At 46.6% G+C, this 14,839-nt stretch overlaps 1 protein-coding gene across 1 annotated transcript in view; it reads right to left on the bottom strand.

The window, feature by feature from the left end:
* SUZ12 (SUZ12 polycomb repressive complex 2 subunit) overlaps nt 1-14,839 on the bottom strand; it is a 2,970,550-nt gene that overhangs the window by 2,258,992 nt on the left and 696,719 nt on the right. Inside the window, exon 5 of the mRNA XM_044068039.1 lies at nt 2,727-2,776. Within this exon, the coding sequence (XP_043923974.1) occupies nt 2,727-2,776 (50 nt within the window). The remainder of the gene's footprint in view (nt 1-2,726; nt 2,777-14,839) is intronic.

Below are 14,839 nucleotides of genomic sequence, written 5' to 3'. Positions count from 1 at the left end.
TAAGTAGTTCAGCGACCTTGGTGTAAAAACCACAGATGAAAACATATGCTTCCAATGTCTGGGACTCCTTGTTAGGCGGATGGACAGAAGAGGAAATTCTGCTAGTTCCTTCTTGGTGGCTGCTGCCACCACCATAGCATCAACAGGCACTCCTTTTGAAAGAAATGGTTCGTCTTCCAGGGCAGAAATAGATTTATTGGGCCTCTGCAGAACTGGTTCCATGGTTTCTGGAGAGCTCCACGTCTTTTGACTCAACTAAAAGTGGGTCAAAAGGTGAAGACACCCAAGAGGTGGAGGGTCGGGAATTAAGTGTCCAAGCAAGGACTTGCCCTCAGAAGGTGCAAAGGACTTCCGGTTCCCCCTCTAAGGATTTCCAGGATATCTGAAAAAGAGTACCTCAAAGAGGGACCATGGGGACCCTTCTGACTCCTCCAAGTCTGTGTTTGATGTGACTAACTAAGGGGAGTCCAAATGCTTCCTGTTGCATTTTCTCTTCTGAGGAACCACCTCCGAGGCATGCTCAGCACAGGTTTCGGAAGAGGTGGGGTCACCCAATAGGGAGTCCTTGGGCATGGGTTCCCTACGCTTGGGATGAAAAGAAGGTTCCAAGGCAGACACCGGTATAAAAGGGGAAGAAGCCAATGGAGCCGAGGGTGCAGCGGTCACAGCAGACAGCACACCCATCACCTCTAAGGCACCACGGTCGCGGACAGAGAGAGACTCCTGTTCCGAAGAACATGGAGACCTTCTCTGAACAGAGGACAATAGCTCTGAGGCCTGATGTAGGAGCAGAGCTCACCTTCACCGAAAGGGAGAGGGGGGTCGGAAGAGGGTCCAATGCCACTCCCCCCTCGGAGCAGACTAGACAGCATCAGCTCCCAGATCCCTCAACAGACCGAGGTATTGAGGAGAATGGAGCGGTGGTCAGAACCGATAAACCTGGGATTGTCAGAACCAACTGTTTCACCGCCACGACTTCCATGCACTCCAGCTCTGAACTGGATGCAGTCGGAAGAGGAATAGATTAAAAAGCTGGTTGGGCAGACAGCACCATTTCCTTTTGAGCTGGGCTCGACAATTTAGCAAATATGGGCACGACAACAATTTAGCAAATAGTGGTACCTTAAGCAGCATCTTTACCACCCTTCTCCACGTCATCACATGAAAGGCTCCTGGATGACCGAGAGGAGAGTGAAGACCGATGACTATCTGCCACAGACTGTAAAATGTGAGACTGTGGAACAGATCTCACCGGATCCAAGCAGAGTGACCTGGATCTTTTACAAGTCAGAGATGGCTCCGAGACTGCTGGAGAGAGTCTTATTGGAGCTGCCTGCTCCGAAGGCTCGGAACACTCGTCTTTAGATTTGATCGGCAAAAAGGACGGAGCCGACGAAGATGCTGGTTTATTGTCCTTTTTTTTTTGCAGGCTGAGTTTCCCCAGATGCAGCTTCAAAAGGGGTTTCGAATAAACCTCGTAGAATAAGCTTGTTTAGTCTCTCCTGCAGGACTCGCGCGCTAAAGCCATGACAAATGGAACAAGAGCCCTGCAGGTGAACAGCCCCCTAAACAGTACACACAACTTCTCTGCCCATCAGTAAGGGACATTTTTTGGCAACACAAGTCGCATTTTTTAAAACCCTGATGGTTTTAGAACCTTGGACATGGTAAGTACCTGAAAACAGCAAGAAAGGTAAAACACACAAGTTTACAGTAAACCTAACTGACAGAAAATTTTTTTTTTTTTTTAAAGAGAAGGAAAGAAGAAGTCGCCTCTAAGTTAAACGGCTACTTCCCCCAAGGAAAGAAGAGCCTCTCCCAAGGAAAGAAGAGCCTCTAACTAAAATAGAAAGAAGGGACAGAAAAAGGGGAAAAGCCCTCTAAACAGCCAACCGACAGGGATCACAAAGGCAAAGTGGCAAAGTAGGCTCACAGAAACGACGGCCACAACAAAGACAATAACAAACAACCAAAGGTTGAGGAGGGGGTAGTAGAAAATAAGAAAGGTTAGACTAACACTACCAGTATACAAAAAACTATTAAAAAAATGGAATATTCAAAATTAGCACAAGAAAAAAATAATTAGCCTGAGCCAGTAGAAGACTATCTTGACGCAAGTGGCAAACGAGACCTGGGTAGCTACCGCTACACATGTTGGGATAGGGGTTAGCCTTGAGCCAGTAAAGGCTTTTTGAGCTATAGTATGTGGCAGAGTCAGAGCGGAGTTCGGCTTCGAACCAGAAAAGAAAGGAAGGCGAAATAGGGACAATATAACATTTCACTATTAAGAAATGAGGACAGGGTCACTGCACACATGCACACAAATTCTAAGTGAAAAATACACCCTTATGAAAGCAAATACTGCTTTATAAACTGATTGCCAAAAAATGGACAGAAGAGGAATTGCATTTTTCCCGAATAATGTTACAAATACCAGCATGATATAAAAAAGCACTAAAGAAATTAAGAAATTACCAATATACAAGTAGGACCAACGTCAATTCAAATTTATAGTTTCATGTATATACATATGTATATACATATATATATATATATATATATATATATATATATATATATATATACATACATACATATATATATATATATATATATATATATATATATATATATATATATATATATATATATATATATATATATATACACATATATACACACACATACACACATACACACATACACATACACACATATTCACTTACCATTTTTATGGAAGAATCCAGTGAACATAAGTTGCAGGTGAGAAGATACCCTAGGAGAAAAAAAAGAGTGAGTTCAAAGAGAACAGATCAAGATCTTCACCAACCTGAAAGCTATAACATCTATAATGTACATTTTAAAGACCTAGCCAGTGACCAAAAACACATTCAAACTCCTGCCATAATACACATTTTAAATATTTAGTCATGAACTAGTCCTACATTCAATCACACTTGCTTTAGACACAGAAAGTACAGCAGTCGGGTCTTTATCATAGGAGCGAATCACACAAATTACGAACGCTCATAATATTTAACGTACCGCACCTCAAACTTCCTATTGTGGGGGGCTGCGCCCCCCACACCCCCCACTAAATATATATTCCAACTCCAAGATCGCACTACAGTGAAGAAAGGGCAAATATCCCATTCTTCACTGTACCGCAATCTCAGAAAAAGCACTTTGAGGTCCAGTACGTTCAATATTATGAGCATTTGCAATTTGTGCAATTCACTCATATGATATAGACCCGAGCAATCTAGGATGCTTGCCATAAAAGCAGAGATTCGAGGAAAGGTCGCTCTACAAATAAATCACAAAATCTGAGATTAAATAACTAAAATATGATTTTTTTGGCAGACTTTTTCTCCAGACTGTATCCCTTCCTTGCAAGGACCACCACAGATCCTGCAGCAGAGAAGGTAGTGAGACCATGTTGTGAGAACATTCTCAAGTATATAAAGGTTCTTTCCTCTCTCTTTAATACTTCTGACTTTTTAAGTCCTGGAGTAAAGTGTCTGTGGAAGGCAAAACCTAGTGATAACCAGCACTTGATATATAACTTGTGGCAACTACACAGCAGATCCTATTAGTAAAATGCAGTGATCAGTAGTATTACAGAATACAGCATTAAAAATCTACAGCAAAGTATACTAGCAAAACCAATAATTAAGAAAACACGATACATTATAAAAATCACAACAGTTGACAAACTTTTCCAGTATCAGGACAGAAGCTTTACTCTTACAAATGCATCTTCTTAAAGATCCACTGTTATGGAAATAAATACCTTACACAACTGTGCTATATTCTTCAGGCACAGTCAGAGACAAAATCACAATGTACTCCAAAAGCAATAGAAGGTTATGTTACTCACCACCATGAATGCATAATCAACTTTCTCCTTGAAATATATGGTATACTGCTTCAATATAACAACCAGCTACAATCATTTCTATGGTATAAGATTCATCCATCTTCAAAACATTTCAATTACAATCCTCTCCTCAATGATTCAAGACCCCACCACATTTCTTATCTACACATCACAAAGAATCACAAGTGAAAGTATTTCTGCCAGAACCAGAAATGCATACTTAAAAAAGTGAAGTAGACTTGCGTAAGGAAAGTCATAACTGCACATGCCAAAGTATATTCACAGTAGACCTCACTTCAGGAATTCCTGTTTTAGAGGCAGACAGCCCAACATCCTCAACTTCAACTTAACAAAAACATTAGAGTTAGGAGAGTACACACAACACCACAAACTTTCTATTACAAAAGAAAAACAGAAAGAATAGACTACATTAATTTTACAAAACGTTTAGTTATGTACTTACCATAACTTCGGATGTATGGGATCCATCTCGCCTACATTCATGACAGATGGGTTCGGAGCCGATCCATCGGCTCCGACTCGGCAACTAATACACTAGCACGAAGTCTCTCATTGGCTGGGCTACTCCCTATCCCAGGATGCACTACACCTGCTTCCCCAGATCTTGTTTGTTCGCTTTCATACACCCATGCAAACACAGAAAAAACTAGTAGTCACTATAACCAACTAAAGTTCAAGAAAGAACGCCAAGAAAAAAGTGACTACAGCTCCTCTAAATCCAAATGGAAGGGGGAAGGAGGGTAGGTACTTATGAATGTAGGGGAGATGGGTCCCATACATCCGAAGTTATGGTAAGTACATAACTAAAAGATGTAATGGGATCCTATCTCGCCTACATTCATGACAGATGGGACAGCGTCCCTAGCACCTACATCCCGGGTGGCTCATTGGAACACACTCCTGAGAACTGTGGAACCAAAGGAAGCTCTGCCTCGAGAAACCACATCCAATTTGTAATGAGAAATGAAAGTGTGCGGAGAAGTCCAGGTTGCCGCAGCACAAATATCATCTATCGATAACTTAGAGTGAAAAGCTACGGAAGTAGCCATTGCCCTGGTAGAATGAGCCTTGACTGGAAAGGGGAGGTCTTTGTTAGCCTGTGAATAAATAAAAATGATACAATCTTTAATCCATTTAGATATGGAGGCTTTTGTTACTGGTTGACCCAATTTGTTCACTGCAAAGGAAACAAACAATTGATTAGATTTCCACGTTTGAGCGGTTCTATTCAAATAAAAACGCAGTTGTCTATGAACGTCCAATTGATGCAAAGTATATTCTGCGTTTAGAGAATTCTGGAAAAAAGACAGGGAGTTCTATAGTTTGTTGAATACAGAAAGAGGAGGCCACTTTTGGTATAAATGCAGGGTTTAATTTCAAATGAAACTCTATGCTTGTGAAAAATCAAATAGGGAGGATCAGAACAAAGAGCTTGAAGTTCTGAAACTCGCCTGGCAGACGTTATGGCTACTAAAAAGGCCGTTTTCCAAGACAGAAATTTTAAATCACAGGTAGCAGCTGGTTCGAAAGGACAGGCAGTTAGGGCAGCAAGAACCATATTCAAATCCCAAGGGGGGACAGGCTGAGATAAAGGAGGCCTAAGGAGCCAAGCCCCTTTAAGGAAAGCCTTACTAAGTTTGTGAGACATCAATGAAGGTTCAAATGAAGCATGAAAATTAGAGATGGCCGCTAGTTGAACCTTAATGGTAGATACTGAAGAGCCCGACTGAAAAAGGGAGGCCAGAAAATTCAGAACCTCCGATACTGGTGCAGTGAGAGGATCTATACCACGTTCTTGAGCCCAGAAGGCAAACCTTTTCCATTTACTGGAATAAAGTTTAATGGTGGAAGGTTTATGAGAAGAAGACAGTATGTGGACCACGTCCGGCGAAAGAGTATTGTCTCGGACTAAGGATAGAAGTGGAGTAACCATGCTGCCAACTTCAGGGACCTGAGAGACGGATGAAGCCGTCCTGACTGATGAGTCAACAGGTCTGGCACCGGATCCAGAAACCATGGACCTTCTATCGCATGCCTCTGTAGGAAAGGAAACCAAACTTGACGAGGCCAGTGCGGTGCAATCAAAATCATCTCGCTCTCCATGTAAATGGCCTTCTGTATCACCCTCGGTAAAAGGGGAAACGGAGGGAAGGCGTAGAGAAGACCGGGGGGCCAAATGTGAGTCAGAGCATCCCTGGGAATCTGTCCCTGAGAAGGGAACAGTGTGAAGAACTCTGCATTTCGCATTGTGAGGGCTGGCAAACAGGTCGCAGCAAGGAAGACCCCATCTGTCGAAGATCTTCGCAGCTATACCCTGGTTGAGGGACCACTCGTGGGGCAAAAGAATGGTCCTGCTTAATCTGTCCGCAATCACATTGGACTTCCCCGGTATGTGCGTTGCCATTAGAAAGCGGTTGGTAGCTACCGCCCAGTGCCAAAGTCTCACGGCTTCTCTGCATAGTGGGTAAGACCTGGTCCCACCTTGCTTGTTTATGTACCACACCACCGACATGTTGTCGGATAGGATAGTAATTGGGCCCTGCGTGAGAGCGTGATGGAGAGCTTGAAGTACCAATAGTACCGCTCTCATCTCCAGGACATTGATATGCAAATGCGTTTCCTGGGTCTGCCATGTGCCTTGGACCGACCTGTCCAGGTAATGACCCCCCCACCCTACCTGGGAGGCGTCCGTAGTCACAGTGGCAACGGGACGTTGAGGTATAAAGGGTCGCCCCTGGTCGAGGTTTGATTGGAGAAGCCACCAATGCAGATCTCGACGGCAACTTTCCGTGATTATGATTAAGTGGTTCAAGGGAAGTTCCTGATAAGACCATTGAACCGACAGTAGCCATTGTAAAATTCGCATGTGAAGTCTGGCCAAGGGAACTAAAAGTATGGTCGACGCCATCGAGCCCAACAGTTGTAGGATCCGATGGGCGGGCTCTTTGTAGGGGAGACAGGATTTGACTTGATCTTGTAAGACCTGAATTCTTGCTGCGGGTAAAAGGCGCATTCTTTTGTGTCTAAGTCTGCGCCTATGAAAGTAATACGCTGAGATGGCTGTAGTACAGATTTTTGCAAATTGAACGTGATCCCCAAGAAACGGCCCAAGGTGAACGTGGCTCTGGCTTGGAGTAGTAGATGCTCGGAGGTGGCAGTAAGGAGCCAGTCGTCTAGATAAGGAAACACCTGGAATCCCAGACTTCTCAGGTGAGCAGTTACCACTGCCAGACACTTGGTGAACACCCTGGGGGCTGTGGTGAGACCAAAGGGCAGTGCTCGAATTGAAATGACTGACTCGGTATGAAGCGTAAATGTCTCCTGGACTCTTGAGCTATGGGAATGTGATAGTAAGCGTCCTGGAGATCTATGGAGCACATCCATGCATCTTTTTCCAGCAAAGGAAGAATAGATTGAAGAGTGACCATTCGGAATTTGGACTTCTTTACGAAACGATTCAATGAACTGAGGTCCAAAATGGGCCTGAAGTCCTCTGTCTTTTTTGGTACCAAAAATAATTTTGAGTAAGTTCCTGATCCGATCTGGTCGATGGGGACAGGCTGGATGGCTCTTTTTTCTAGCAGCTTTGAAACCTCTAATGCTGCCTGATCCCGCTGACTGGGTGGTACATCCGGGATTTCCCTTAAAGGGGGGGTTTGTTGAAGGGAATGATATATCCTCCGGTAATAATGCGAAGCACCCACTGATCGCTTGTTATGGATTCCCAAGCTTGTGGGTGTGCCGCAAAGCGACCCCCGACTGGCTCCGGAGTTGCACAGTCGGGCAACAACTCAGGAACGCTGGTTGTATGAAGAACCATGAAAGGAATCGCGGTCTCCAGAGTTACGGGGGCCTCTGCCACCTCTGGGGCAGCGTCTTCCAAAATTCCCCCCCCCCCCTGCCTCTGGAGGGGGAATCACTGGGTGGAGTAGGGAAAGACTTTTGAGATTTCTTAAACCACATTTTCCCTCCTCTCCCAGCCTTGGGGTAAGGCCTGGAGGGAGCGGAATATCGGGCCCCAACGGCAGTCAAAGTCTTGCCCTCCTGCTCGCACCGAGTTAGTGTGTCCTTCACCTTGGGTCCAAACAAAGATGACCCATCAAAGGGGGCGTCGGCGAAGGAAGACTTAAAGGCCTCCGTGAACGAACACAAGCGTAACCAGGCTTGTCTCCTGAGGGCAACGCCTGTTCCCGCTGCTCTACTCGCCCCTTCGGCCGCATATGAAATGAGCCTCATGGACGAGTTAACAATAGAAAAGAGGGTAGTCATCTGTGCCAACAGTCGGGCCAGCCTCAGGTAGGTTACCAACAAGAGAGTCATTTAGCTCTGAGAAGATCCCTTTGGAGCCTCATAAAATGACATAAGTAGTTCAGTGACCGTAAGGTAAAGGCCGCTGAGGACAGGGTACGCTTCCCGTACCTATCCATACTCCTAGAATCCTTATTAGGAGGATGAATAGACGTCGAAGCCTCTGCCACGTCCTGCTGTGTGGCAGAAGCCACCACCAAAGCATCTACAGGCACACCCTTTGTGAGAAATTCCTTCTGGGGGGGGGGGGGGCTGACAAAAATTTATTGGGCCTCGCAGGCACCGGTTCCACAGAATCAGGGTGTTCCCACACCCTTCGAGAAACCAAATCAAGGAGTTCATCGAAGGGCAGAGACGCCCAGGAGGCGGAAGGCTGGGCCCCAAAGGCCTTGAGGAAGACTGACTCCTCAGCTGAAGGGGTTTTGGCTTGCCAGTCACCTCTCTGTCTCAGAATCTCCAAGATATCTGAGAAGGAGATATCATCCGAAGATGATTTGGGGGACCCTTCTGCGTCATTGCGGTCAGTATCCGATGTAATAGACTCATCTTGGGAGTCTACGTGCTTCCTCTTACACAATTTCTTCCGTGGGGGTTCGTCCGAAGCAGTTTCGGACGGACCACCCGGAAGAAGGGAACCCCCGATGGGGGTATCCTCAGTGCCTGGGGCCCCGCTGCCGGGGGGCTGCAACACAACAGAGACAGTCTCCAAATCTAGGGACGGTGAGGTAGAATCTTGTTGAACCGGCAAAGGCATGGCCAGCGCGCTCCTCATGGCCTCAAAGGCCGGACCTCCAGAATCCAAAGAGGTCACTGGTCTAGAGGCCACGATGGCACTGGGAATTCCAGCAGCCAAAGCTCCGAGAGGAAGACTAGGCACCGAAGCACCCAATCCCAAAGTATTCCCCTCGGGCCCAGCTGAAGAGGTCGCAGTACCAAACCATGAACCGGAGGACAGGGTAGGAAGCACAGTCGGAGCCGAGAGACCTGTAAGGGGTCTCTGCTCCGACCGTATGGCTCCACATTGCTCCACCACCACGGCTCCAACGGCTCAAGAGGTTGGAGGAGGAATCAAATGTGTTGGAGGGGAGATCGGCTCCGAAGCAAACTGTGCTGGAGCCGAGACCATTTTAGTAAACACTGGAGATTGGAATAGCCTCTGTAAAACCCTATCCAGGTCCGAATCTAACAGTCTCGAGGATTTAGAGGAGGTAGACACTCGAGAAGACTTTCCTCTCGGCTCCGAGAGAGAAGGGGACCGGCTCCGAAACGGCTCCAATACTGTCGGCGCCGACTCCACCACAGCATGGACCACCATCGGCACCGAAGGAGCCTTCTTCGGAGCCGAGGGGGAAGAGTCTGAGCTGCACACTTCCACCGGCTCCGAAGCCATTGGAACCGATGGAGGTGATTCACCTCGATACTCCAACTTGCGGCTCCAAGGCAATGGAGCCGAAGTAGGAGGTACCGAGGCAGACCCTTCGACCCTCGGCCCCGAAGTCAGTGGAGCCGAGGAAGAAGAGGTCAATTTAGTCTTTTTAGAAGTCGGCTCCGACGGACTTGTCGGTGCCGACGATCTTTTCTTTTTGGAAGCAACAGGAGGATTTAAGGCTTCCTCAAACGAAGGTTTTATAAGCCCTTTCAATATCAACTTGTTCTTGCGTTCTTGAAGAACTCTAGCAGAGAAAGCATGACATACGCTACAAGTCTCTTGCAGATGTTTCGCCCCAAACAATAAACGTAGACTGAATGACTGTCTGTGATGGACATTTTATAACTGCACCGAGTGCATTTTTTAAAACCTGACTTGTGTTCCTTGGACATAGTACAGGCCCTTTAACAAGTATGACTTTACCACAATTAGTAAGCACCATCACAAAATTGCGCCAACTGACAAGCGCGAGACACACTGGCGCGAGTACTTAAGAAAAAAGTTTACCTCACAAACAAACAGACAAAACAAGTCCAACGGCCCAAAGCCCTCTAATTTAAACGGGCTTGGCCCGAAAACAATTAACCACAAAAGGTAATAAAAGTTAAATAGCACACAAAGGTAGGGCAAAGGCCCTCTAACTTAAACGGGCCTTGCCCGACTGAAAAAATAAAGTACCAGAAGACACTCAAGCACTCAAAAGTAGCAAACAGTAATAAGGAATAGCTGTTAAAACAGCTGTTTGGTTAATATATGACAAAAAACCCCAAGGTCAAAGACCAATAAAGGTAAAAAGAACCACTTAGCTCCAGCCAAGTCGAGACCACGTCCAGCTTGTAAAGCGGCAAACGAGATCTGGGGAAGCAGGTGTAGTGCATCCTGGGATAGGGAGTAGCCCAGCCAATGAGAGACTTCGTGCTAGTGTATTAGTTGCAGAGTCGGAGCCGATGGATCGGCTCCGAACCCATCTATCATGAATGTAGGCGAGATAGGATCCCATTACATCTACAAATTAACATCTCAAATGGTGTACCCCAGTAGGATTTGTAAATTGAGGGGAAACCTACAGTAATAAAATGTAACCATACCAGCAAAAAGAGCAGTGCGTGACAAAACGGTGGCAGAAGGATAAAGTATTAAAAACGTGAAAACAAGAGTGTTTGTGGAAAACTTTTAGTTATGTACTCACCATAACTTCAGATGTTTGGGATCCATCTCGCCTACATTCTGACTGATGGGTTCGGAGCCGATCCCTCGGCTCCGACTCGGCACGCTTATGCCAAAGAGCGAAGTCTCTTATTGGCTGAGCTTACTATATCCCAGGATGCACCACTACCAGTCCCCCAGATCTAGTTTGTCCGCATACATGCACACATGCACGCACTGCTTATATAACACTGTCAGATGAAACAAGATAAAAACAGTAGAACTCAAAACCGTTCAATCTCTTCTGATCTCCAAGGCAGGGGAAGGAGGGTGGGTATTAGGAATGTGGCGAGATGGATCCCAAACATCTGAAGTTATGGTGAGTACAGAACTAAAAGATGTTATGTGATCCTATCTCGCCTACATTCTGACTGATGGGACAGCGTCCCTAGCACCTGAATCCTGGGTGGCTCACTGGAAAACACTCCTGAGTACCGTGGAACCAAATGATGCTCGCCCTTTAGATGCCACATCCAATTTATAGTGGGAAATGAAAGTGTGGGGTTGGACCAAGTAGCCGCAGCACAAATCTCAGAAATAGCGAGCATGGAATGAAAAGCAATAGAAGTAGCCATAGCTCTGGTAGAGTGAGCTTTGATAGATGTTGTAAGTTGCTTATTTGAAGAGGAATAAGCCTGAGTTATACAATCTCTAATCCATTTGGAGATAGTAGCTTTAGTGATGGTTTTACCCAATTTATTGTCTGAAAAGGACACAAACAACTGGTCTGATTTTCGAATTTGCTGAGTCCTGTCAAGATAGAAGCGCAATTGCCTGTGAACATCCAATTTATGGAGGGTGTACTTCGTTGGAGAATTTTGGAAAGAAAACTGGTAGCTCTAGAGATTGTTGGAGACAGAGATTAGAACAAACCTTTGGGACAAAAGATGGGTTAGGCCTCAGTGATACTCTATCCTTGTGAAAAATCAAGTACGGTGGTTTGATAGATAGGGCTTGAAGCTCTGAAACTCTTCTTGCAGAGGTAATTGCAACTAAGAAGGCAGTTTTCCAAGACAGATATTTTAACTCACATGTAGCAGCCGGTTCGAAGGGGAAGATGTTAAGGCACGAAGTACCAAATCAAGATGCCACGGAGGCGCAGGATGAAAAACTCGGGGTCTTAACAGCCCAGCACCTTTAATGAAAGTTTTGCATAATCTGCTGCTCATCAACGGTGGATCCATGGATTCGTGAAATTTAGAGATAGCTGCTAGTTGGACTTTAATAGTAGAGACTGAAGATCCTTGATTAAACAAGGATGTTAAAATTTCAAAACCTCTGGGATCGGGGCAGTGATAGGGTCTAAGCCCTGAGTTGAGCCCAGATAGCAAACCTCTTCCACTTACTGAGGTACAATTTCTTAGTGGTGGGTTTGTGGGCGAAGATAAAATGTGAATAACTTCCGGGTCTAAGGTGTGATTTCTGACTAAAGTCGGAAGTGGAGGAGCCAAGCTGTCAATTTCAAAGTGTGAAGGGACTGGTGTTGTCCCGACTGATGAATCAGCAGATCCGGAGTTAGATCCAAAACCAAGGATCGCCCACAGCATGTTTCTTCAGGTAGGAAACCATACCGACGAGGCCAGTGGAGCAATTAGTATAATTGTGGACCCCAATTGAGAAGCTTTCTGGATGACTTTGGGGAGAAGTGGAACCGGAGGAAAGGCATAAAGTAGTCCTGTTGGCCAAGGTTGGACTAGAGCATCCATAGCTACCTCTGACGTGGAGTCAAGGAGAAGAACCTTTGCACTTTGCGTTTTGTGGTGTTGCAAATAGGTCGCACGGGTTCCCCATCTTCTGAAAACCTGAGCTGCTACTGTTTCGTTCAGGGACCACTCGTGAGGAGAGAGAATCGTCCTGCTTAATCTGTCTGCCAATATATTGGATTTCCCTGGAATGTGGGTTGCTACCAAGAAACGGCCCATTCCCACACCCTCATGGCCTCTCTGCAAAGGGGGTAAGATCTGGTCCCTTCTTGTTTGTTTAGATACCAGACCACCGACATGTTGTCTGTGTGGATAGCGATAATGCCTTGAGGGAGAAACTTGTGGAGGGCCTGTAGGGACAGAAGTACAGCCCTCATTTCCAATACATTGATATGGAGAAAGGTTTCGTCTGGAAGCCAAGAACCCTGAACTAACCTGCCCAGACAATGCCCCCCCCACCCTGTCTGGGAGGCATCCGTCGTCAGGGTGGCCACCGGAGGGGGGATAACAAAAGGTCTTCCCTGATTCAGATTGGACGGCTGAAGCCACCAGCGGAGGTCCCGTTTGCACGTTTCTGTAATCATAATGGGGTGATTGAGGGGGAGATTCTGAAAGGACCATTGAGTCGATAACAGCCACTGAAGAATCCTCATGTGCAATCTTGCCAGTGGAACTAGGAGAACAGTGGCAGACATTGAACCTAAAAGTTGCAGGACCATCCTGGCTGGGGCTTTGGATCTTGAAAGCAGGGCTTGAACTTGACCTTGTAAAGTTTGAATCCTTTCGGTAGGAAGAAAGACGCGCATCAATTTTGAGTCTATCTCTGCTCCTATGAACCTTATGCTGAGAGGGCAGCAAGACAGACTTTGACCAATTGAATGTAATTCCCAGGGTAGCACCCAGGAGATGGTGGCTTTGAGGTTGTCCACTAGTAGATGCCTGGTGGTGGCAGTCAGGAGCCAGTCGTCCAGATAAGGAAACACTTGGAATCCAAGACTCCTCAGGTGAGCAGTCACTACTGCCAAACACTTGGTGAACACCCTGGGGGCTGTGGTGAGACCAAAGGGCAGTGCACAAAATTGGAAATGACTGTCTCCCAGGCTGAAGCGCAGATACTTCCTGGACGCCCGATGTATCGGTATGTGATAATAGGCGCCCTTGAGATCTATGGAGCACATCCAAACATCCTTCTCCAACAATGGGAGAATGGATTGTAAAGTGACCATTCGGAATTTGGATTTCATGACGGATTGGTTTAGTTTGCTGAGATCCAATATTGGTCTCAGGTCCCCTGTCTTTTTTGGCACTAAAAAGAACCTTGAGTAATTTCTGGATCCGATCTGGTCTGTGGGGACCGTTGGATGACTCCTTTTCTAGCAGCTTTGACGCTTCTGCGGCTGCAATTTCCCTTTGACTGGGTGGTGGGTCCGGGATTTTTGGACGGTGGGGGTGAGTGTGTGAAGGAATGGTGTAACCTCCGGCAATAATCTGAAGCACCCATCTGTCCTGAGTGATAGACTCCCAGGCTTTTAGGTGCTTGGCAACGGCACCCGACTGGCTCGAGCAGCACAGCCGGGCAATCCCTCATGAAGTGTGGGAGGCTGAAGAGCCACGAAAGGACTCGCGGTCTCCAGAATTGCGGGGCCCCTGCCGCCTCTGGGACGGCGTCTCCCAGAAAAATTTCCCGCCCTCTGCCTCTGGAAGGGGAATCTTCCTGCTGTTGAGGAAAAACTTACGTGATTTGCAGAACCACATCTTCCCTCCTCCTTTAGCCTTGGGATAAGGCCGAAGGAGTGGAATAATGTGCACCTAAGGCAGATAAAGTTTTTCCCTCTTGCTCACAGCGGTAAGAGTGTCTTTAACCTTAGGTCCAAACAAAGAGGACCCATCAAAGGGAGCGTCGAAGGAAGACTTGAAGGCCTCCGCAAAATGACACAACGGAGCCAGGCTTGTCTCCGAGAGCCACGCCTGTGCCTGCGCTTGCCCGCCCCGGCCGCATATGAAATGAGCCTCATGGACGAGTTAGAAATCGAGGTAAGGATAGCCAACTGAGAGCTAACCGACTGGGCTAGCTGCTCAGGTAGGTTACCCGAGAGGAATCTGACAGCTCCTTGACCAGATCCCTCTGTAGCCTGGTAAAATGTGCCAAATAATTCAGGGACCTTAGTGTAAAGGCCACTGAAGTCAGGGTGCGCTTCCTGCACGTCCATGCTCCTAGACTCCTTATTAGGTGGATGGACGGACGCTGAAGCCTCTGCCACGCCCTGCTGTGTAGCAGATGCCACCACCATG

This window comes from Protopterus annectens, chromosome 4.part0 (genome assembly GCF_019279795.1).
Source record: "Protopterus annectens isolate FY-2018-M chromosome 4.part0, PAN1.0, whole genome shotgun sequence".
Classification (NCBI taxonomy): Eukaryota; Metazoa; Chordata; order Ceratodontiformes; family Protopteridae; genus Protopterus; species Protopterus annectens.
This window is presented reverse-complemented; position numbering and strand designations above follow the sequence as displayed.